The sequence below is a fragment of the Ascaphus truei genome, chromosome 21 (assembly GCF_040206685.1).
Source record: "Ascaphus truei isolate aAscTru1 chromosome 21, aAscTru1.hap1, whole genome shotgun sequence".
Taxonomy (NCBI): Eukaryota; Metazoa; Chordata; class Amphibia; order Anura; family Ascaphidae; genus Ascaphus; species Ascaphus truei.
This window is the reverse complement of record NC_134503.1, coordinates 23,450,792-23,476,069: the sequence shown is the minus strand read 5'-3', so window position 1 is coordinate 23,476,069 and position 25,278 is coordinate 23,450,792. Positions and strand designations below refer to the sequence as shown.

Below are 25,278 nucleotides of genomic sequence, written 5' to 3'. Positions count from 1 at the left end.
ACGGTTCCTCCGCAAAAAAAATCTTGAAACTCACACCCTGGCAATCCCTGCTTGATTGCACGCCCGGAAAGGGAAAAACACAAAAAATACTTTTAATACATACAATACATTGGAATGGTACAATGTTACTGGGCCCAAGAGCTAACTCTCCTGGACCCTTACACATGGATCAGGGGTAACTAAAACGGGCTTGACCTTTTATTAGAGAGCCTGGTAACCCCCTACCGTCGCATCCCTGTGTTGCAACCTGGAGTTTTTCTCGCTCAACCTTTTCCTACAAGGGACCAGTGACCTGTACTGGTGAGAGACACACATGTCCTGCTCAAACCATTTCTTGCGCACTAACGGTGTTCAGGTGCAGAGTGTTTTTAGTGCATCTGGAGCACAACTACAACTCCCACAATCCTCTGCTGCTAAGTGGATCAGTCACAGATGGTCCATTGATAAATGTGACTGGGAACTATTAAACGGACACTTCCACCTAGTTACAAAAAACCTCATATTAACATAATCATGGATCTGAACCATGTCCAGCTGTACCTGTTCCTTTATAAATTCAAATTTGCCTTTCTGAGGATGTGCTTGTTAGCCAAGTGTTAACTTCTTTCTTCAGCCTTGTCAGGGGACGGAGATGGAGAGGGGCAGACACTCGGCCTGTGCAATGTCCTCCTTACCATGGGAGGTGGCGGAGGAAGTCACGCCCAAGGTTTAACAAACTCACTACGACTGACATGCAACGAGTTAAACATATCTATGTCGCCGGTTGATTTTGTTCCTAGGAAGGACCGCATCTTTAAGTTAGAAACAGAAGATGGAGCTCTTTTAAACTGTGAGGAACATCTAAAAGCTTCCACACATATAGATATCTGTAAGTAATTCACATTACAGGCTTCTTTTCAATCCCTACACAACTGGGCTGAGAACCTAATATAATATTGTTCCATGCAGTTTCAAATCTGAAAATGGCAGAACGTCTGTTGTACAGCAGAGAAGATATTTATCTCCCGTCTCACCTTGGCATTCAGGAATGAATGAGGCATCTCTGCCGCATCTATTGTTCTGTTCAAGAAAGTGGGATGAAAGGTGTGAAATCTGCATTTGTCCGCTGTAAGAAGGCTCCCTGTGCAAGTCTTTGATCTTTCTATCTGCTTCCCAGAAAACGCTCATTTGTAGATCTCTTGGCCCTCCTGTTCTCATGATGGCAACTAGAGTTCGAGTCCCCTTCATGTCCTCCGGACCTTATTGTCGGATGTTAAAGAGCATGAGTACCAGCTTTATGTTCAGATCTTCCACTCTGTTTTCTCTTTGTCTTCCAGTTAAAAATACATTTGTCTAAGCACGATCATTTAGGATCACAGTAAATACAAGATGAGCCCAGGTCTGCTAGGCCACGGCTGTGACATCATTATTGCAATTCATAAAGTGACCATGTAATAATTACTGTGCCGTGTAATAGACGGTTAATTATTCTAAGGAACAAAGAAGATCGGAATAGTCAATAGAATAGATCAGTTATTTGTGAGATAGTATATCCTGAAGTGGCTTTTACTCTTAATTATGTTCCCTAACCACTCCGCTCTTCTCTTGCAGCTTTTCTTATTATTTCTAGCGCACTGATGTGGACAAAAAGATCCCACAAAAGCCCAGTTGTGACGCACAATACGAGTTGCACGTTGCGTTTCAGCTGCCATGGGTTTCACCTTCTCACACTGCTCCTCCGGGGCTAATTCTGCACACCCAGTGCTCCGTTTTGCAGTGCTGTCGGGCACACCCATGGCTGGACCGGCACACACCTTGCGGTGTATTCATTCATGTTTCTCTGTTATCTGATTTATCAATGGACAGCAAAGGTCATTTGTTTGCCTTGCTAATGGAAATGCAGCTGCCATTATACTCCTCCCAATCTGTTTGAATAGAGCCTCGACATTGCAGATTTTGGCAATATGTAGAGAATTACCCCATACAGTTATCTCACTGTACCTCCCTCTCTTCTCATCTGCTTCCCTAAGTGGGGATACCACTTACACGATTCTAGTTGTTGCTTTTGACATGCAGAATCTGACAGTGTCACATAGCTTGGTGTTTGCTGGCACTTCTTGCAGTAGAGCAATCTAACCTCCATTCATCGAGGTAATTAATGCCTTTCAATTTGTCTCACAGAGACAACTTTTGGCAGAATTCATTCATAATGTTTTGAACGTTGTGCTTTAAACACTAAACAATATGTCATCAGGCTGAATGCAAAAATTAATAGTGTCTCAGGGCTGTACGTTTACAAAACAGGGATTATTAGTTAACGTGTCATTTTGCTGAGTGGATTCAGTCTTACATTTGTAGCGCAGCGAGATGAAATCTGCCTTCACTCTCACTTCTGGGGAAAATACCTCTGTCCTAGGCACATAATCAGTGGGAATTTCCGTGGACCAGTGTCCTGATTAGGGGGTAACCCCCATAAACGAGATCCCAGACTCTTCTTTGGCGCAGAATCTGCACCGTTTCCGGGGAAAGCACGCAGCAGCTTCTCTGCAGCAAAGGAGTTAAAAATGGCGAACGCTTTCTAAATCTGGAGAAAGTCACGGGTCAGATGTGGTGTGGCTTCTTAGCAGGCAGGAAAGTGTGGGGACCGGGCCGCTCAAAGGGTCCTCACCTGCCTGCTTTCAAACACAAGTACAGCTATGTGCACATTGTACATCCTCCCGAAGCTATGAGCCATAATAGTCCACAGCGCATTCATTGTTAGGCCTCATTTGCATGCCATTACCCAGAATCCCTGGCTGTAGAGAAACGCTGTATGCTGCGTGAGGTAGGTTTGAGGAATCTGTCTGAGACATGGGAATGTGTTATAAGTGTTCTTCGTCATTCATGTATTTATTCTGAGACTTTCTCAATGACCTTAAAGAGGAACCATGGGGAGTCTGGAAGCTGGTAACATGGCAAAGACTTTAATGGTCCAATGGTGATTGGTGATAACTGTACCTGCTTTCTGTTTGTATTTCTGAGCGCAGAATCCCTGTCTCATGCTGTCGCTCCCTCTTTCTGTCTCCGTTGTTCCTAGATGAAGAAAACAATCTGGCGTTTCAGTCGGGCACAATGACGGTGGTCGGCTCACATTCGCATAGTGGAGCTTGCTATGTTTGTACAAATGAATGGACACAGAGCCTGAGAGGCAGGGAGAGAAGTCGCTGATTTCTCTAATACAGTATACTGTATATATATTGTGATACCATCAGGTATCTCTAGGTGATGGAACAGTGCAGTAAGTGTGCTTTCCATCTCACAGAGAGTTAATCCTCCTTAGAAGTAGCTAGTTCAGCTGATGCCTAATTAAGAAGGCTGAACTCCTGATTGCTCATGGAGTTTTTAATAGTCAGGAAGTGACTACAGAGAAGTTGTCAGAGAGACAATGCTGAGAGTCACAGAGTGAGATTGCTGTCCCAGAGAGAGGGGGATAGAAAAGTGCTCCCCACAAAGTAAGGCTGGCTCAGTTCCTTGGACCCGCTGGATGGTGATCGCGGAGTTTGCTGGGGTTGCCTGGGTTTGAATCCCAGAGGAAAGCAGGAAAGAGGAGAGACCACGCTGAAGTGGGGACGTCAGCTCCAAAGGACTAAGATAAGCAAAACCCCTTTATTGTTGTGTGCAGAGACTGTGTACATTGTTGCATATATCAGGTCATATTTTAAGCTTGCAACCAGTATAGTTAGCCAGCTGTCGTTAGAAAGGGTTTGAAGCTAAATGTACAGTTAGTCTCCTAAGAGGAGTAGGAGTTTATTTTATGTTTTGTTTGGACTTAAAGTTGTTAGTATGATTTAATCCCTGTAAATAAACCCCATATAAAGAATGTTTTTCCTGCCTTACATTGGGACTAAAAGAGACTGCAACGTGGTGTTGAAATCACTATATATATATATATATATATATATATATATATATATATAGATACACACACACATATATATATATATATATATATATATATTATATACATATACACACACATATATATATTATATACATATATACATATACATATGGCACAATTAATGATTGACTGTACACTTGTGATAAATAAAAATATCTTATACTATATTAGTGAAAGCACTGTATGTTTGCCTGCCTGCCTGGATGTCCGGTGTCCCTAGCGGCAATGTCATTGGTCCCTTGGGCCGCCCGCCCCCGCACACCTCTCATTGGCCTCACACACTCACACCACCCCCTTGGCCCGCCCCCCACACCTCGCATTGGCCTGAGGCGGAGTGACGGGCCAAAGGTCCACAAAAAAAAAAAAAAAAAACACACACACACACACACACACACACACACACACACACACACACACCCCTCTCTGTCCTCTCCCCCCCCCCATCACACTCACCTCCCTCCCACTCCATTCCCTCCCGCTCCACTCACCTCCCTCTCACTCCATTCCCTCCCGCTCCACTCACCTCCCACTCCATTCCCTCCCAGTCCCTCCCCGGCGGGGGGACACGCGCCCACCTAAGAGGCGCCCGGAAGCCGCTCCACTCCCTCCCGCTCCACTCACCTCCCTCTCACTCCATTCCCTCCCGCTCCACTCACCTCCCACTCCATTCCCTCCCAGTCCCTCCCCGGCGGGGGGACACGCGCCCACCTAAGAGGCGCCCGGAAGCCGCTCCACTCACCTCCCGCTCCACTCACCTCCCGCTCCACTCACCTCCCACTCCATTCCCTCCCGCTCCACTCCCTCCCTGGCGGGGGTTGGCACACGCGGCACCTAAGAGGCGCCCGGAAGCCGCTCCACTCCCTCCCGCACTCACCTCCCTCCCCGGCGGGGGCACACGCGGCACCTAAGAGGCGCCCGGAAGCCGCTCCACTCACCTCCCGCTCCACTCACCTCCCACTCCATTCCCTCCCGCTCCACTCCCTCCCTGGCGGGGGTTGGCACACGCGGCACCTAAGAGGCGCCCGGAAGCCGCTCCACTCCCTCCCGCACTCACCTCCCTCCCGCTCTACTCCCTCACTCACCTCCCTCCCGCTCTACTCCCTCCCGCACTCACCTCCCTCCCCGGCGGGGGGACACGCGGCACCTAAGATGGCGGCGCCCCGAAGGAGAGGTGACGTGTGTGTGTGTGTGTGTGTGTGTGTGTGTGTGTGACACTGTGTGTGTGTCTCTCACTGTGTGTGTCACTGTGTGTGTGTCTCTCACTGTGTGTGTCACTGTGTGTGTGTGTGTCTGTGTCACATGGGGGGGCAGGAGGGGAGAGAGAGGGGGGGAGCGGAGAAACATACAGGGGGAGTGGAGAGGAGAGAGCCGGAAATTTTAACCAACCCACCCCCCTCCTGTCCACTCTCCCCCCCCCTCCTCCCCCCCTCCTCCTCCCGTCCGCTCTCCCCCCCTCCTCCCGTCCGCTCTCCCCCCCTCCTCCTCCCGTCCGCTCTCCCCCCCTCCTCCTCCCGTCCGCTCTCCCCCCCCTCCTCCTCCCGTCCGCTCTCCCCCCCCTCCTCCCGTCCGCTCTCCCCCCCCTCCTCCTCCCGTCCGCTCTCCCCCCCCTCCTCCCGTCCGCTCTCCCCCCCCTCCTCCCGTCCGCTCTCCCCCCCCTCCTCCCGTCCGCTCTCTCCCCCCCCCCTCCTCCTCCCGTCTGCTCTCCCCCACACCTCCTCCCGTCCGCTCTCTCCCCCCCTCCTTCTCCCCCCTCCTCCTCCCGTCCGCTCTCTCCCCCCCCCCTCCTCCTCCCGTCCGTTCTCTCCCCCCCCCTCCTCCTCCCGTCCGCTCTCTCCCCCCCCTCCTCCTCCCGTCCGCTCTCTCCCCCCCTCCTCCTCCCGTCCGCTCTCTCCCCCCCTCCTCCTCCCGTCCGCTCTCTCCCCCCCCTCCTCCCGTCCGCTCTCTCCCCCCCCTCCTCCTCCCGTCCGCTCTCTCCCCCCCTCCTCCTCCCGTCCGCTCTCCACCCCCCCTCCTCCTCCCGTCCGCTCTCCCCTCCCCCCTCCTCCTCCCGTCCGCTCTCCCCTCCCCCCTCCTCCTCCCGTCCACTCTCCCCCCCTCCTCCCGCCCGCTCTCCCCCCCCTCCTCCTCCCGTCCGCTCTCCCCCCCCCTCCTCCTCCCGTCCGCTCTCCCCCCCCCTCCTCCTCCCGTCCGCTCTCCCCCCCCCTCCTCCTCCCGTCCGCTCTCCCCTCCCCCCTCCTCCTCCCGTCCACTCTCCCCCCCCTCCTCCCGCCCGCTCTCCCCCCCCTCCTCCTCCCGTCCGCTCTCCCCCCCCCTCCTCCTCCCGTCCGCTCTCCCCCCCCCTCCTCCTCCCGTCCGCTCTCCCCCCCCCTCCTCCTCCCGTCCGCTCTCCCCCCCCCTCCTCCTCCTCCCGTCCGCTCTCCCCCCCCCCCTCCTCCTCCCGTCCGCTCTCCCCCCCCTCCTCCTCCCGTCCGCTCTCCCCCCCCTCCTCCTCCCGTCCGCTCTCCCCCCCCCCTCCTCCTCCCGTCCGCTCTCCCCCCCTCCTCCTCCTCCCGTCCGCTCTCCCCCCCTCCTCCTCCCGTCCGCTCTCCCCCCCTCCTCCTCCTCCCGTCCGCTCTCCCCCCCTCCTCCTCCTCCCGTCCGCTCTCCCCCCCTCCTCCTCCTCCCGTCCGCTCTCCCCCCCTCCTCCTCCTCCCGTCCGCTCTCCCCCCCTCCTCCTCCTCCCGTCCGCTCTCCCCCCCTCCTCCTCCTCCCGTCCGCTCTCCCCCCCTCCTCCTCCTCCCGTCCGCTCTCCCCCCCTCCTCCTCCTCCCGTCCGCTCTCCCCCCCTCCTCCTCCTCCCGTCCGCTCTCCCCCCCTCCTCCTCCTCCCGTCCGCTCTCCCCCCCTCCTCCTCCTCCCGTCCGCTCTCCCCCCCTCCTCCTCCTCCCGTCCGCTCTCCCCCCCTCCTCCTCCTCCCGTCCGCTCTCCCCCCCCTCCTCCTCCTCCCGTCCGCTCTCCGTCCGCCCTCCCGTCCGCTCTCCGTCCGCCCTCCCGTCCGCTCTCCGTCCGCCCTCCCGTCCGCTCTCCGTCCGCCCTCCCTCTCCTTCCGTCCGCTCTCCCCCTCCTCCTAGCGGGAAATTTAACTCACGGGCAACGCCGGGTCTCTCAGCTACACACACACACACACAGACACACAGACACACGTTTACACACACACGTTTACACACACACGTATACACACGTATATACACACACGTATACACACGTACACACACACGTACACACACACGTAGGCGCACGCATACACACACACGTAGACACACGTATACACACACACATGTAGACACACGTACAAACACACACGTATTCACACACGTATACACACAGGCACACGTAGACACACACACGTAGACACACACACACACACACACACACACACACGTAGACACACACACACACACGTAGACACATACACGTAGACACATACACACACGTAGACACACACGCACGTAGACACACACACATGTACACGGAGACACGTACACACACACATGGAGACATACACACACACACATGTAGACATACACACACACGTATACACACACACGTATACATACACATAATGTATACACACACGTGTATACACACACGTATATACACACACACAAGTGTATACACACACATGTATATACACACACACACACACACGTGTATACACACACACACACTATCCCCAGCACCACCACATCAGCACACCGCTATCCCATGCCCCCCCAGCACACTGGCATTCTCGGCTCCCCGCCATTCTCAGCCCCCATCAACACCATCAGCACCCACACATCGGCACCTTTGCACCTCCCCCATCGGCACACCCACATCCGCACCCCCACATCAGCACCAAACCCTCCCAAATCAGCACACCGATACAATCACCATCAGTACAGCCACAGCAGCACTACCACCGCACATGGGCCGCGTTGACCACTCCTCACCCAAATGCCACACCCACACCACAAACATCCCGGGCAACGCCGGGGCTCTCAGCTAGTAATATATATAGCTAAAAGTTTGAGTTATTTGTAAACATGCTAAAAAAATATATAAAAATAGTGAAAATTGTTGACCAATGTGATATTAAAAAATGCTAAAAAACCTTATTTCAAAAAGATGGTATAGATACAATATATAAAAATGTATTGAATGAAAAATGAAAAATATTTTTAAATGAAAAAATAAAAATGAAAAAAGAGTTCAAGAATAGGATCTGGCAGCTCTCCGCAAGGACCAACGACCTCCCAGGATAAATAGCATGACGTACTTCCGTCATATATCCCCTGATGAAATCACCGTAAGAGTGATGAAACGCGTAGGGAAGAATTTTTGTAGTTATTGAGACCAGAATTGAGAACACTTTTATTCGCCGCCTGCCGTCTATGTCCAGGACATTAGCACACTGCCGGTCCCACATCCAAATAGCGGGGTTGCAAACCCATTGCCTCCCATCCGGTTCATACTGCGGGTGTGTTGGACTTCCGGGTCATAGTGGGAGAGGCTGTTGCAGTTCCTGTACCTGTCGGAGGACAGCCTGGAGAAGCTGAAACTTCACCAAAGAAAAGAGCGGTGTACCAACGGAGCTACATTATCACGCGGAGGCGAATGAGTATACTCATTACATGCTTTAACTTTTTATTCGTTTGTGAGTGTAATATTGTTGGACCTACTAATTTTATTAAAAGTGTATTTTTCATGTTGCACTAGGATCGGGCGCTTTCTTTTCTTGTTGTATACATATACATATATACACATACGGGAATGGCTGCAGATTCCCCCATATAACTGCATGGGAGTGGCAGCAGATTCCCCCCATATAACTGCATGGGAATGGCTGCAGATTCCCCCTCCCCCCATATAACTGCATGGGAATGGCAGCAGATTCCCCCAGATAACTGCATGGGAATGGCTGCAGATTCCCCCATATAACTGCATGGGAATGGCTGCAGATTCCCCCTCCCCCATATAACTGCATGGGAATGGCTGCAGATTCCCCCATATAACTGCATGGGAGTGGCTGCATATTCCCCCATATAACTGCATGGGGAGTGGCTGCAGATTCCCCCTCCCCCACATATAACTGCATGGGAATGGCTGCAGATTCCCCCTCCCCCCATATAACTGCATGGGAATGGCTGTAGTTTCCCCCATATAAATGCATGGGAGTGGCTGCAGATTCCCCCTCCCCCCATATAACTGCATGGGAATGGCTGTAGTTTCCCCCATATAAATGCATGGGAGTGGCTGCAGATTCCCCCCATATAACTGCATGGGAATGTCTGCAGATCCCCCCATATAACTGCATGGGAATGGCAGCAGTTTCCCCATTTTCCCATGTAATAGCTGTGTGCAGCACAATGATAAATATAAAGTTACATGGGTGGGATTTCTTATGTTCTTATCTGGGGGTGAGACGAAGACATTTTGAATCCTCTTTTCATTCTTTCATCTATCATTGTGCAATAACTAACCTTTCAAGCCATTGTATTTCTGACCCACAAGTTAGTCCAGATGGACAGTGACAGGATGGTAGGGCCCCTTTTTTATAGGCTTTTGCCCATCCAAATATACAACTGCGCTGCTTCTTCCCCTGGAGTGATAGACAGGCATGTGCACCGAGCTCTGCGTGTTCCATCAGAAAGAACACGCCAGTGATGGAGGCATGTGCACCGAACTCTGCGTGTTCCATCAGAAAAAACATGCCAGTGATGGAAGCATGTGCACCGAGCTCTGCATGATCCAACAGAAAACACGCCAGCGATGGAAGCATGTGCACCGAGCTCTGCGTGTTCCAACAGAAAGAACGCCCAGTAATGGAAGCATGTGCACCGAGCTCTGCGTGTTCCAACAGAAAGAAGATGCCAGTGGTGGAGGCATGTGCACCGAGCTCTGCGTGTTCCATCAGAAAGAACATGCCAGTGATGGAAGCATGTGCACCGAGCTCTGCGTGTTCCATCAGAAAGAACACGCCAGTGATGGAGGCATGTGCACTGAACTCTACGTGTTCCATCAGAAAGAACACGCCAGTGATTGAGGCATGTGCACCGAGCTCTGCGTGTTCCATCAGAAAGAACACGCCAGTGATGGAAGCATGTGCACCGAGCTGTGCGTGTTCCATCAGAAAGAACACGCCAGTGATAAAAGCATGTGCACGAGCTCTGCGTGTTCCATCAGAAAGAACACGCCAGTGATGGAAGCATGTGCACCAAGCTCTGCGTGTTCCGTCAGAAAGAACACGCCAGTGATGGAAGCATGTGCACCGAGCTCTGCGTGTTCCATCAGAAAGAACACGCCAGTGATGGAAGCATGTGCACCGAGCTCTGCGTGTTCCAACAGAAAGAACAAGCTGCATTATTTTCTCTCAAACTGTGCTCAGCAGAAGGCAAGACCTTCTAACTGGAAGCTTCCCAAACCAACAGATTCCCGGTCTATTGTAAGCGAGTAAACACACACACACACAAACTGATTAGTTAATTTGTCATTTAACTGATTTAACAAGAGGCAAAGACATCAGACAAGACACACACCCTCTCATAAAATGAGTTCAAAATGTTAAAGTGTGAAGAAATAATCAACTTTACAATTATAAATGCATTAGTTACCCTTAAGGTAAAGAAGGGGCTGTCCTGTATTTGTAAAGTCGCTCGTCCATGTATCATTCTTCAAAACGAATTGTTTTAGTGTAAAATTGAGCCATTTTGAATACGCATCCCATGGCAATGGAGTATTGAGTTTATTATCTCTGATTAGGCAGTGTGTTATACAGCAGTGTGAGGAGTGATTACACAGTGTGTTATGCAGCAGTATGAGGAGTGATTACGCAGTGTGTTATGCAGAAGTGTGAGGAGTGATTACACAGTGTGTTATGCAGCAGTGTGAGGAGTGATTAGGCAGTGTGTTATGCAGAAGTGTGAGGAGTTATTACGCAGTGTGTTATGCAGCAGTGTGAGGAGTGATTACGCAGTGTGTTATGCAGCGGTGTGAGGAGTGATTACGCAGTGTGTTATGCAGCGGTGTGAGGAGTGATTACAAAGTGTGTTATACAGCAGTGTGAGGAGTGATTAGGCAGTGTGTTATGGAGCAGTGTGAGGAGTGATTACGCAGTGTGTTATGCAGCGGTGTGAGGAGTGATTAGGCAGTGTGTTATGCAGCAGTGTGAGGAGTGATTACGCAGTGTGTTATGCAGCGGTGTGAGGAGTGATTAGGCAGTGTGTTATGCAGCGGTGTGAGGAGTGATTAGGCAGTGTGTTATGCAGCGGTGTGAGGAGTGATTACGCAGTGTGTTATGCAGCGGTGTGAGGAGTGATTACAAAGTGTGTTATACAGCAGTGTGAGGAGTGATTAGGCAGTGTGTTATGGAGCAGTGTGAGGAGTGATTACGCAGTGTGTTATGCAGCAGTGTGAGGAGTGATTAGGCAGTGTGTTATGCAGCGGTGTGAGGAGTGATTAGGCAGTGTGTTATGGAGCAGTGTGAGGAGTGATTACGCAGTGTGTTATGCAGCGGTGTGAGGAGTGATTAGGCAGTGTGTTATGTAGCAGTATGAGGAGTGATTACGCAGTGTGTTATGCAGCAGTGTGAGGGAGAGGGAAAAGAACGGAGCACTATCTCCAGTGCTGTAAAAAACAGCCAATAAACCACAGGGTATGCGTTCCCAAAATGAAGCTATTTAATGGGTCAAAAAATCAGTAACAAAGCACACCAACGCGTTTCAGACCTTAATGGTCCTTTATCAAGGACCATTAAGGTCTGAAACGCGTTGGTGTGCTTTGTTACTGATTTTTTGACCCATTAAATAGCTTCATTTTGGGAACGCATACCCTGTGGTTTATTGGCTGTTTTTTACAGCACTGGAGATAGTGCTCCGTTCTTTTCCCTCTCCCTTTCTGTGAAGATTTCTACAACGGAGGCACATTCAACCTGGAGGTGCTGGATATCTACAAGGACTTTCTCTTTATCGTGGAATCTGCTTTCCCAAGTGAGTCCATTCCAGCTTTGCCTCAATCAATATCCAGGGATCATCAACTGGTAACTATCCTTACCTCATTGCCTTGTGGGATAGCCTATTACCTGATCCAATAGGACATATATATATATGAACAGGTTGTCTTCCAATTTATTGCACATTTTTTTCAAACTACACAATTGTCTTGAGAGCATCACACATTTTTTCTTCTGCAGCAGTGTGAGGAGTGATTACACAGTGTGTTATGCAGCAGTGTGAGGAGTGATTACGTAGTGTGTAACGCAGCAGTGAGGAGTGATTACGCTGTGTGTTATGCAGCGGTGTGTTATGCAGCGGTGTGAGGAGTGATTACGCTGTGTGTTATGCAGCAGTGTGAGGAGTGATTACGCAGTGTGTTATGCAGCAGTGCGAGGAGTGATTACACAGTGTGAGGAGTGATTACGCAGTGTGTTATGCAGCAGTGAGAGGAGTGATTAGTGTGTTATGCAGCAGTGTGAGGAGTGATTACACAGTGTGTTATGCAGAAGTGTGAGGAGTGATTACTCAGTGTGTTATGCAGCAGTGTGAGGAGTGATTAGGCAGTGTGTTATGCAGCAGTGTGAGGAGTGATTACTCAGTGTGTTATGCAGCAGTGTGAGGAGTGATTATGCAGTGTGTTATGCAGCAGTGTGAGGAGTGATTACGCAGTGTGTTATGTAGCAGTATGAGGAGTGATTACGCAGTGTGTTCTGCAGCAGTGTGAGGAGTGATTACACAGTGTGTTATGCAGCAGTGTGAGGAGTGATTACACAGTGTGTTATGCAGCAGTGTGAGGAGTGATTACGCAGTGTGTTATGCAGCAGTGTGAGGAGTGATTACGTAGTGTGTAACGCAGCAGTGAGGAGTGATTACGCTGTGTGTTATGCAGCGGTGTGAGGAGTGATTACGCTGTGTGTTATGCAGCAGTGTGAGGAGTGATTACGCAGTGTGAGGAGTGATTACGCAGTGTGTTATGCAGCAGTGAGAGGAGTGATTAGTGTGTTATGCAGCAGTGTGAGGAGTGATTACACAGTGTGTTATGCAGAAGTGTGAGGAGTGATTACGCAGTGTGTTATGCAGCAGTGTGAGGAGTGATTAGGCAGTGTGTTATGCAGCAGTGTGAGGAGTGATTACGCAGTGTGTTATGCAGCAGTGTGAGGAGTGATTACGCAGTGTGTTATGCAGAAGTGTGAGGAGTGATTACTCAGTGTGTTATGCAGCGGTGTGAGGAGTGATTACGCAGTGTGTTATGCAGAAGTGTGAGGAGTGATTACTCAGTGTGTTATGCAGCAGTGTGAGGAGTGATTACGCAGTGTGTTATGCAGAAGTGTGAGGAGTGATTACTCAGTGTGTTATGCAGCAGTGTGAGGAGTGATGCAGCAGTGTGAGGAGTGATTACGCAGTGTGTTATGCAGCAGTGTGAGGAGTGATTACGCAGTGTGTTATGCAGCAGTGTGAGGAGTGATTACGCAGTGTGTTATGTAGCAGTATGAGGAGTGATTACGCAGTGTGTTCTGCAGCAGTGTGAGGAGTGATTACGTAGTGTGTAACGCAGCAGTGAGGAGTGATTACGCTGTGTGTTATGCAGCGGTGTGAGGAGTGATTACGCTGTGTGTTATGCAGCAGTGTGAGGAGTGATTACGCAGTGTGTTATGCAGCAGTGAGAGGAGTGATTAGTGTGTTATGCAGCAGTGTGAGGAGTGATTACACAGTGTGTTATGCAGAAGTGTGAGGAGTGATTAGGCAGTGTGTTATGCAGCAGTGTGAGGAGTGATTACGTAGTGTGTAATGTAGTAGTGTGAGGAGTGATTACTCAGTGTGTTATGCAGCAGTGTGAGGAGTGATTAGGCAGTGTGTTATGCAGCAGTGTGAGGAGTGATTACGCAGTGTGTTATGCAGAAGTGTGAGGAGTGATTACGCAGTGTGTTATGCAGCAGTGTGAGGAGTGATTAGGCAGTGTGTTATGCAGCAGTGTGAGGAGTGATTACGCAGTGTGTTATGTAGCAGTGTGAGGAGTGATTACGCTGTGTGTTATGCAGCAGTGTGAGGAGTGATTAGGCAGTGTGTTACAGTATGCAGCAGTGTGAGGAGTGATTACGCAGTGTGTTATGCAGAAGTGTGAGGAGTGATTACGCAGTGTGTTATGCATCAGTGTGAGGAGTGATTACGCAGTGTGTTATGCAGCAGTGTGAGGAGTGATTACGCAGTGTGTTATGTAGCAGTGTGAGGAGTGATTACTCAGTGTGTTATGCAGCAGTGTGAGGAGTGATTAGGCAGTGTGTTACAGTATGCAGCAGTGTGAGGAGTGATTACGCAGTGTGTTATGCAGCAGTGTGAGGAGTGATTACACAGTGTGTTATGCAGAAGTGTGAGGAGTGATTAGGCAGTGTGTTATGCAGCAGTGTGAGGAGTGATTACGTAGTGTGTAATGTAGCAGTGTGAGGAGTGATTACGCAGTGTGTTATGCAGCAGTGTGAGGAGTGATTACGCAGTGTGTTATGCAGCAGTGTGAGGAGTGATTACGCAGTGTGTTATGCAGCAGTGTGAGGAGTGATTACGCAGTGTGTTATGCAGAAGTGTGAGGAGTGATTACGCAGTGTGTTATGCAGCAGTGTGAGGAGTGATTAGGCAGTGTGTTATGCAGCAGTGTGAGGAGTGATTACGCAGTGTGTTATGTAGCAGTGTGAGGAGTGATTACGTTGTGTGTTATGCAGCAGTGTGAGGAGTGATTAGGCAGTGTGTTACAGTATGCAGCAGTGTGAGGAGTGATTACGCAGTGTGTTATGCAGAAGTGTGAGGAGTGATTACGCAGTGTGTTATGCATCAGTGTGAGGAGTGATTACGCAGTGTGTTATGCAGCAGTGTGAGGAGTGATTACGCAGTGTGTTATGTAGCAGTGTGAGGAGTGATTACTCAGTGTGTTATGCAGCAGTGTGAGGAGTGATTAGGCAGTGTGTTACAGTATGCAGCAGTGTGAGGAGTGATTAGGCAGTGTGTTACAGTATGCAGCAGTGTGAGGAGTGATTACGCAGTGTGTTATGCAGCAGTGTGAGGAGTGATTACGCAGTGTGTTATGCAGCAGTGTGAGGAGTGATTACGCAGTGTGTTATGCAGCAGTGTGAGGAGTGATTACGCAGTGTGTTATGCAGAAGTGTGAGGAGTGATTACGCAGTGTGTTATGCATCAGTGTGAGGAGTGATTACGCTGTGTGTTATGCAGCAGTGTGAGGAGTGATTACGCAGTGTGTTATGCAGCAGTGTGAGGAGTGATTAGGCAGTGTGTTCTGCAGCAGTGTGAGGAGTGATTACGCAGTGTGTTATGCAGCAGTGTGAGGAGTGATTACGCAGTGTGTTATGCAGCAGTGTGAGGAGTAATTACGCAGTGTGTTATGCAGCAGTGTGAGGAGTGATTACGCTGTGTGTTATGCAGCAGTGTGAGGAGTGATTACGCAGGTTGTTCTGCAGCAGTGTGAGGAGTGATTACGCAGTGTGTTATGCAGCAGTGTAAGGAGTGATTACGCAGTGTGTTATGCAGCAGTGTGAGGAGTGATTACGCAGTGTGTTATGCAGCAGTGTGAGGAGTGATTACGCAGTGTGTTATGCAGCAGTGTGAGGAGTGATTACGCAGTGTGTTATGTAGCAGTGTGAGGAGTGATTACTCAGTGTGTTATGCAGCAGTGTGAGGAGTGATTAGGCAGTGTGTTACAGTATGCAGCAGTGTGAGGAGTGATTACGCAGTGTGTTATGCAGCAGTGTGAGGAGTGATTACACAGTGTGTTATGCAGAAGTGTGAGGAGTGATTAGGCAGTGTGTTATGCAGCAGTGTGAGAAGTGATTACGTAGTGTGTAATGTAGCAGTGTGAGGAGTGATTACGCAGTGTGTTATGCAGCAGTGTGAGGAGTGATTACGCAGTGTGTTATGCAGCAGTGTGAGGAGTGATTACGCAGTGTGTTATGCAGCAGTGTGAGGAGTGATTACGCAGTGTGTTATGCAGAAGTGTGAGGAGTGATTACGCAGTGTGTTATGCAGCAGTGTGAGGAGTGATTAGGCAGTGTGTTATGCAGCAGTGTGAGGAGTGATTACGCAGTGTGTTATGTAGCAGTGTGAGGAGTGATTACGTTGTGTGTTATGCAGCAGTGTGAGGAGTGATTAGGCAGTGTGTTACAGTATGCAGCAGTGTGAGGAGTGATTACGCAGTGTGTTATGCAGAAGTGTGAGGAGTGATTACGCAGTGTGTTATGCATCAGTGTGAGGAGTGATTACGCAGTGTGTTATGCAGCAGTGTGAGGAGTGATTACGCAGTGTGTTATGTAGCAGTGTGAGGAGTGATTACTCAGTGTGTTATGCAGCAGTGTGAGGAGTGATTAGGCAGTGTGTTACAGTATGCAGCAGTGTGAGGAGTGATTAGGCAGTGTGTTACAGTATGCAGCAGTGTGAGGAGTGATTACGCAGTGTGTTATGCAGCAGTGTGAGGAGTGATTACGCAGTGTGTTATGCAGCAGTGTGAGGAGTGATTACGCAGTGTGTTATGCAGCAGTGTGAGGAGTGATTACGCAGTGTGTTATGCAGAAGTGTGAGGAGTGATTACGCAGTGTGTTATGCATCAGTGTGAGGAGTGATTACGCTGTGTGTTATGCAGCAGTGTGAGGAGTGATTACGCAGTGTGTTATGCAGCAGTGTGAGGAGTGATTAGGCAGTGTGTTCTGCAGCAGTGTGAGGAGTGATTACGCAGTGTGTTATGCAGCAGTGTGAGGAGTGATTACGCAGTGTGTTATGCAGCAGTGTGAGGAGTAATTACGCAGTGTGTTATGCAGCAGTGTGAGGAGTGATTACGCTGTGTGTTATGCAGCAGTGTGAGGAGTGATTACGCAGGTTGTTCTGCAGCAGTGTGAGGAGTGATTACGCAGTGTGTTATGCAGCAGTGTAAGGAGTGATTACGCAGTGTGTTATGCAGCAGTGTGAGGAGTGATTACGCAGTGTGTTATGCAGCAGTGTGAGGAGTGATTACGCAGTGTGTTATGCAGCAGTGTGAGGAGTGATTACGCAGTGTGTTATGCAGCAGTGTGAGGAGTGATTACGCAGTGTGTTATGCAGCGGTGTGAGGAGTGATTACGCAGTTTGTTATGCAGCAGTGTGAGGAGTGATTACGCAGTGTGTTATGCAGCAGTGTGAGGAGTGATTACGCAGTGTGTTATGCAGCAGTGTAAGGAGTGATTACGCAGTGTGTTATGCAGCAGTGTGAGGAGTGATTACGCTGTGTGTTATGCAGCAGTGTGAGGAGTAATTACGCAGTGTGTTATGCAGCGGTGTGAGGAGTGATTACGCAGTGTGTTATGCAGCAGTGTGAGGAGTGATTACGCTGTGTGTTATGCAGCAGTGTAAGGAGTGATTAGGCAGTGTGTTATGCAGCAGTGTGAGGAGTGATTAGGCAGTGTGTTCTGCAGCAGTGTGAGGAGTGATTACGCAGTGTGTTATGCAGCAGTGTGAGGAGTGATTACGCAGTGTGTTATGCAGCAGTGTGAGGAGTAATTACGCAGTGTGTTATGCAGCAGTGTGAGGAGTGATTACGCTGTGTGTTATGCAGCAGTGTGAGGAGTGATTACGCAGGTTGTTCTGCAGCAGTGTGAGGAGTGATTACGCAGTGTGTTATGCAGCAGTGTAAGGAGTGATTACGCAGTGTGTTATGCAGCAGTGTGAGGAGTGATTACGCAGTGTGTTATGCAGCAGTGTGAGGAGTGATTACGCAGTGTGTTATGCAGCAGTGTGAGGAGTGATTACGCAGTGTGTTATGCAGCAGTGTGAGGAGTGATTACGCAGTGTGTTATGCAGCGGTGTGAGGAGTGATTACGCAGTTTGTTATGCAGCAGTGTGAGGAGTGATTACGCAGTGTGTTATGCAGCAGTGTGAGGAGTGATTACGCAGTGTGTTATGCAGCAGTGTAAGGAGTGATTACGCAGTGTGTTATGCAGCAGTGTGAGGAGTGATTACGCTGTGTGTTATGCAGCAGTGTGAGGAGTAATTACGCAGTGTGTTATGCAGCGGTGTGAGGAGTGATTACGCAGTGTGTTATGCAGCAGTGTGAGGAGTGATTACGCTGTGTGTTATGCAGCAGTGTAAGGAGTGATTAGGCAGTGTGTTCTGCAGCAGTGTGAGGAGTGATTACACAGTGTGTTATGCAGCAGTGTGAGGAGTGATTACGCAGTGTGTTATGCAGCAGTGTGAGGAGTGATTACGCAGTGTGTTATACAGCAGTGTGAGGAGTGATTACGCAGTGTGTTATGCAGCAGTGTGAGGAGTGATTACGTAGTGTGTAAAGTAGCAGTGTGAGGAGTGATTACGCAGTGTGTTATGCAGCAGTGTGAGGAGTGATTACGCAGTGTGTTATACAGCAGTGTGAGGAGTGATTACGCAGTGTGTTATGCAGCAGTGTGAGGAGTGATTACGCTGTGTGTTATGCAGCAGTGTGAGGAGTGATTACGCAGTGTGTTATGCAGAAGTGTGAGGAGTGATTACGCAGGTTGTTCTGCAGCAGTGTGAGGAGTGATTACTCAGTGTACTTGCACTGTGAGCGATGTACCTGTGCACTTGCACGGTGCGTGATGTACCTGCACGGTGAGCGTTGTTTCCGGCGCACATGCAAGGTGAGCGATGTACCTGCGCACTTGCACGGTGAGCGATGTACCTGCGCACTTGCACGGTGAGCGATGTACCTGCGCACTTGCACGGTGTGTGATGTTCCTGCGCACTTGCACGGTGTGCGATGTACCTGCGCACTTGCACGGTGTGTGATGTTCCTGCGCACTTGCACGGTGTGCGATGTACCTGCGCACTTGCACGGTGAGCTATGTACCGGCGCACATGCATGGTGAGCGATGTACGTGCGCACTTGTACGTGCATCACTTGCGCGTGATGTTCCTGTCCTTGAGGTCCTCAGTAATTTATTTCACCATATTAAGCAGTAGCTGTGCTGTGACACACCCCTGTGCTGTGACACACCCCTGTGCTGTGAGACCCCCCTGTGCTGTGACACACCCCTGTGCTGTGACACACCCCTGTGCTGTGACACACCCCTGTGCTGTGACACACCCCTGTGCTGTGAGACCCCCCTGTGCTGTGACACACCCCTGTGCTGTGACACACCCCTGTGCTGTGACACACCCCTGTGCTGTGAGACCCCCCTGTGCTGTGAGACCCCCCTGTGCTGTGACACACCCCTGTGCTGTGACACACCCATGTGCTGTGACACACCCCTGTGCTGTGACACACCCCTGTGCTGTGCGATGGGGGGGAACTGGGAATTGTATAATATAAAGTCTTGCTTTTGTGTCCCCTGCAGCTGACCGCCTGCATCCATGGATCATCTGCTATGCTCTTCCCAATGTATTGGCAACACGTTTACATCCCTGTCCTTCCTCCACATCTCCTGGATTACTGCTGGTGAGTCGGACTCTGTCCCAGGCGGCATTACTATGGTACTATACACTGATAACATCTTACATTATGTGTCCCCCGCTCGCCCACGGCGACAAATGACGCGCGGGGTCATGTGACGTCACGTCGCCGGGCTACCATGACGACGCATCACTGGAAAGGAAAGTAAGTGTGTTAGAGAGGCCTCACGCAGTCCCTCGGCATTTAATTTAAATGCCTGGGGGGAGAGCGCGGGACCTCTATAACTGATGACAATCCCCCCCCCTGAAAATCTAGCACCCCCAGTTTGCGCACCCCTGATCTAAGTGTCTCAGTTGCAGTGCGCCGTTAAACTACAGAGCTTACTTACGGATGCCTAGCACCTTTTTCTGCACACCTACCCATATCTCCATAATGTATTGAACTCTCCTTTCCTTGGGCGGGAGACTGCAAGCCAGGTGCAAATCCAACGTGAACTGTCTGGTGCTAGGGCCTTGCTGGAGCTCCAGTTCCTTCAACTTCTATGTTTCTGTTTGTACAGTTAAATGATCATCAAAAGCTGTGTTTGTGTGTATTCGTTATATATATATATATATATATACAGTAGTTGACAAATCACCAAAAAATCTACTCGCCACCTAGTACCAAACGTGTGCTGGGCCAATATTTACTCGCCCGGGGGTTAAATCCACTCGCCCGGGGCGAGCAAATGTATAGGTTTGTCGAACACTATATATATATATATATATATATATATATATATATATATATATATATATATATATATATATATATATATATATATATATATACACACACACACACCACAAAAGGTCAGTCAGCACACTGTGATGAAGCAAAAAAAAAAAAAACCAGATGCTAGTCCCATAAAGAGCACATGACATACGAACCAATCCAAGGACCAGTAAAGAGACAGCAAACTGCACGGGGTTAATCCAAAAAAATTGTATTCAAGACATAGACACACGTAAGCCGACGTTTCGGTCCCACAAGGAGACCTTCTTCAGGGCCGTGCAACCAACAAGTGAAAGTGACCAAACATATATACCCCCACCCATGATGCACTACAACAAAGAAAACCAATCACCAACATGCAATCAGGAATGGTATTAAACATAGCTGTGCTCCGAGCCACATCCCCCAGTACCTGTAAGGCCATTGGTCATCAGTAGCCATTGCTAAAGAGCAGGCAATCCAGCAATCAGAGTAACTTGCACTGAAACTCATGTCTCAGTAATCAGTGTCAGTCCGGCGGCGCAGCGCATGACAGGCATGCGCAGTAGGGCTGCACACGCTGTATGTCGGAGCGCCAATGAGGAGCAGGCGCCGCGCACCACATCAGTGTACGGAAGCCACGCATAGTCTCCCTGGCAACGTAAAACGCCAGCGAACAGCCCGCGCATGCGCAGTGTTGAATTCTGCGACTGACATCGACACCCAACACACCGACACCAAAACAGGGCAGAAAGAGGGCACACCGCATTAAGAAAAGCCATAAGGGGAATTAAAACACGGGACCAGAGCACAAGCCATGTGAAAAACCACAACTGCATAAAAACAGACAAGGAAAGTGAAGGTGTGCAAAGGATGTGAGACAATAATGAAATATTGACATATACACATAAAGCATATTGCTCAGTCAAAAAATCACATAACCAAAAAAGCATCTATAGGAAACAGCCTAGTTTAAGCTCCTCATTGAGGCCACCAGGAGTCATAGTCCGAAGCTCGTAGATTAGCCTGGCCTCTTGTTTTAACAGAGTCTTGCCCCTATCACCCCCACGAGAGGGGACTGGAACCTGCAAGATGGGATTGCATCTGAATGTAGCCAACGAGTGTTTCTTATCTTTAAAATGCCTAGCCACAGGTAGGCATTTCAGGTCCATGTCAGCAGCATCACTCAATAAGGCTTTTCTAATAGTCGAGTGGTGCATAGCCATGCGTTCCTTCAGCATCCTGACAGTTTTACCAATGTATAACAATCCACAAGGATACCTAATAAAGTACACCACAAATTTTGATTCACAATTCAGTGTCTGTTTGATTTTAATCGTTGTACCACTATGTGGGTGATTTTAACTAGGGCCAAGCTGCATGTATTGGCAATTTGTGCAGCCATGACAACGATATGAGCCAGGTTTTTTGGCTAACCAGGAGGTGGGTGTTGCATATTTATTTGTTGGATCAGACCCAGTAACCAAATCCCCAATACTGGGTCCATGGCGAAAACAAAATAAAGGTGGTTCTCTAGCACATGCACCAATCCTATCATCACTCTCAAAGATGCGCCAATTGTCCCAAATACAGCTCTTAATGTTATTTGTAGCCATACTGAATGTACTAACTATATTAAGCCTATTGGTACCCGGTCTTCTGGGTGATGGTGTCAGTAACTCGCTCCTATCGATTTGTCCAACCTTCTGTAGGGCAAAGTTAATATCCTTGGCAGAGTAGCCCCTTTCCCGAAAGCGTGCAGCCATCTGGGTGAGGGCCCTGTTAGATTCCTCCAGGTCTGTAGTAATTCTCTTAACTCTTAGAAGTTGGGAATATGGGATTTACCTCTTTAACGGTAAAGGATGGTGACTGGCTGCACACAAAAGAGAGTTCTTATCGGTACTCTTCCGGTATAGTCTGGTTGCCAGCGTACCGCCAATTTTATACACTATAGTATCCAAAAAAGCAATTTCCTGGCTATTATAGTTAAGAGTAAAGCGAATAGTGGAGGGAATGTTGTTCAATGCAGTGACAAACGCCAACAGATTCTCTTCACTGCCTATCCACAAAATAAAGACATCATCGATGTAGCAGAGATATTTGACAATATACTGTCCATAAGTTGTATCATGTAATATGTGCATCCGTTCATACAAATCCATAAAAAGATTTGCATAAGACGGTGCCATATTAGAGCCCATGGCCGTACCAGTTAACTGTAAATAGTGGTGTTTTTCAAATTTAATTTTTTTTTTATGGAGGATAACTTCAATAAGTAACATGATAAACTCAACTGGAGGACCTTGCTCCACACCAAATGCTTCCAATTTGGTACGTACTGCATCCAGGCCTTCCTCATGGGGGATGTTAGTGTACAGACTGGACACATCTAACGTGGCAAAGATACAATCCGACGTGTCAACGGATAGATGACTTAGCTGCTTAATGAAATCCGTGGTATCCCTGATGTAAGAACCCATTTTGACTACCAATGGCTGTAAATAAAAGTCCACAAATTGTGAGAGAGGATGACATAACGACCCCCGGGCCGAGATGATGGGTCTGCCCGGCGGTGCAACTGTAGACTTATGCACTTTGGGGAGAGTGTATAGCACTGGCATCACTGGGTAATCCTGGGTCAAGAATTGACTGGTTTCTTCTGTAATCCAGGCGTTGTTAAGACCAAGTCGGATGACGCCATCAATTTCCTTCTTATATGCCATCGTTGGATCCCCAGGGAGGCGTCTGTAATGATGCACCACCGCGAGCTGCTGCTCAATCTCCTGTTTGTAGTATTGGTAGTTTAATACAACAATCCCACCACCCTTGTCCGCAGCTCTCACCATGATCTTTTTGTTATCCCGTAACATTTTGAGAGCCTTACAGGTACTGGGGGATGTGGCTCGGAGCACAGCTATGTTTAATACCATTCCTGATTGCATGTTGGTGATTGGTTTTCTTTGTTGTAGTGCAACGTGGGTGGGGGTATATAAGTTTGGTCACTTTCACTTGTTGGTTGCACGGCCCTGAAGAAGGTCTCCTTGTGGGACCGAAACGTCGGCTTACGTGTGTCTATGTCTTGAATACAATTTTTTTGGATTAACCCCGTGCAGTTTGCTGCCTCTTTACTGGTCCTTGGATTGGTTCGTATGTCATGTGCTCTTTATGGGACTAGCATCTGTTTTTGTTTGTTTTTTTTGCTTCATTACAGTGTGCTGACTGACCTTTTGTGGATTCTATGCTTTATGGGTTGTGCACCTACGGATTTTATATTTTTTACATTCCCTGTAATGGCCTAGTGGGGATTTGTATCTAGGAAGCTTTTGGCCATTTTGAAAATTTCTACATTTGTTTGTGACTTTCTGTTATATGTGCAATGGAGGAATTTGCTGACATCACTGGCATATTTTCGTCCCTATCGGATGTGGCTGGCTTCAGCGACGCAGAGGTCGCACAGATCCGCTTTACAGAGTCTTTTGATGCTGTAGCAGGACCTGATAAGGCAGTTGATGTTTTTAATGAGTTTATCAAATTGAAAAAGCGTGAAGTGGACTTTTACCGGCACGGCCTTACTTTGTCTCATTATCACAAGTAAGGATGCTGCCGAGGGGGTTTAGGGTAAAGAACCAACCCACCATTGGCAGACGCGACATGGAATTCTGTAAACGCTGGATAGCCGTTTTAAACAAATGCTCATTCGACCTCATGATCTTGGTCATTGATCAAGCAAGCAAGGAAATTGCTAAATTAAAGAAAGACTTTGCACTGATTGAAACCACTCCTGATTGAATAGTCACTAAAAAGATGTAATAACAGGCTGCAATGAAAAAACAATGAAGGGTGCAGTTCTAGACAGCACCCCACTTGTGAATAATGGTTGGTTTTAATACCAAAAATATTTTTCAACCAAGTATACTTGATGCAGCATATAGTATGAATAATTTAGGCTAGGTCTTGCCAGATTGATTGTATTCACAGCATATTCAAAAGAAGTGACACTTACAAGTAGTCCTTGTAGGCAACGCAATTAAAAAGCTTGGATAGTGTCAAGATAGGCTACAGTGTAGCTAAAAGTATAAGGTTGGTGAATGGAAAGCCCCAAATTAATTGTATTGGTAGCTAACAATAAAAGTATCCACTCAGCAAACTGGCAATGGTGTGTAGTATCATCAAAATACCAAAGCCTCTTAGGAGCAGTATATGATCAAGTAGTCACTTGTCAGTTTATAGTAAGACCCAGTATTTGATATTAAACTACAAGGACTACTTGCAAGTGTCACTTCTTTTGAATATAATGTGAATACAATCAATCTGGCAAGACCTAGCCTAAAGTATTCATACTATATGCTGTATCAAGTATACTTGTGTAACGGGTTTCCCCCCCCCCCCCAATCGCAGATATGGTGGGGGTGCGGAGAACATACGTGTTACCAGATGTGTGTGGTGCGTTACCTGTTGGCTCACAGGAGGGCTGAGCTTCCGCCACGGGGGACCTGGGGCAATTACAATACTATGGACAACCACTTACAATAGGTGCAGCGCCTCCACCTGCGATGGCTCCCACCAGAGGGGGAGTGGTTCCTCGCAGGACAAACACAATAATCACATCCACAATGGGGTATAATAACTAGCGAATTTACTAACATGTAATACGACACATCACAGTCATAACATAACCTGTGTCCCTCTCAGGAGGAGACACTAACCGTGACGTCTCGCAGGACGATTCCCCAACCCTAGGTGATCCCACCCAGTGTCCAAAGAACCCCACCCAATGTCCCGCACTCTTGCAGAGAGTCAATGGGTGACTGCGCAGTCACAGTTACACTAAGGGCCCGTTGGTGCACTTAGAACTGTAGATACCTGCCGAGCACTCCGGTGCTCGGATCAGCAACGCTTCACAAAGGGTCAGACGCGTGATGGATCCGTCTGATCCTATCCTAGCGATATTCTCTGTGGACCCCAACGTGGATCCGAACTCCTTCACTGGAACCGCAGCATCCGCTGAGACCCTCACTAACACAATAGCAACATGACACATACTGCACTATAGGCATCCCTATAACACAGCATCATTAAGTGGCTTAAGGGTCAACTTCTAGGGCATTCGGGGTTGCCTATCCTATATAGGTAGGTCTTGTACCCACCCTACTCATAATACGGGCCCTGGGCCATGGCTCCCCGGATTGGTTACCGCTATGAA

General features: G+C 48.9%; 1 protein-coding gene across 9 annotated transcripts in view; it reads left to right on the top strand.

The window, feature by feature from the left end:
- The window catches only part of DENND1A (DENN domain containing 1A), a 514,179-nt gene that overhangs the window by 212,771 nt on the left and 276,130 nt on the right, over window positions 1-25,278 (top strand). For all 9 annotated transcript variants that reach the window (XM_075579369.1, XM_075579373.1, XM_075579371.1 and 6 more), the window contains one exon: window positions 19,267-19,367. In XM_075579369.1, the coding sequence (XP_075435484.1) occupies window positions 19,267-19,367 (101 nt within the window). The remainder of the gene's footprint in view (window positions 1-19,266; window positions 19,368-25,278) is intronic.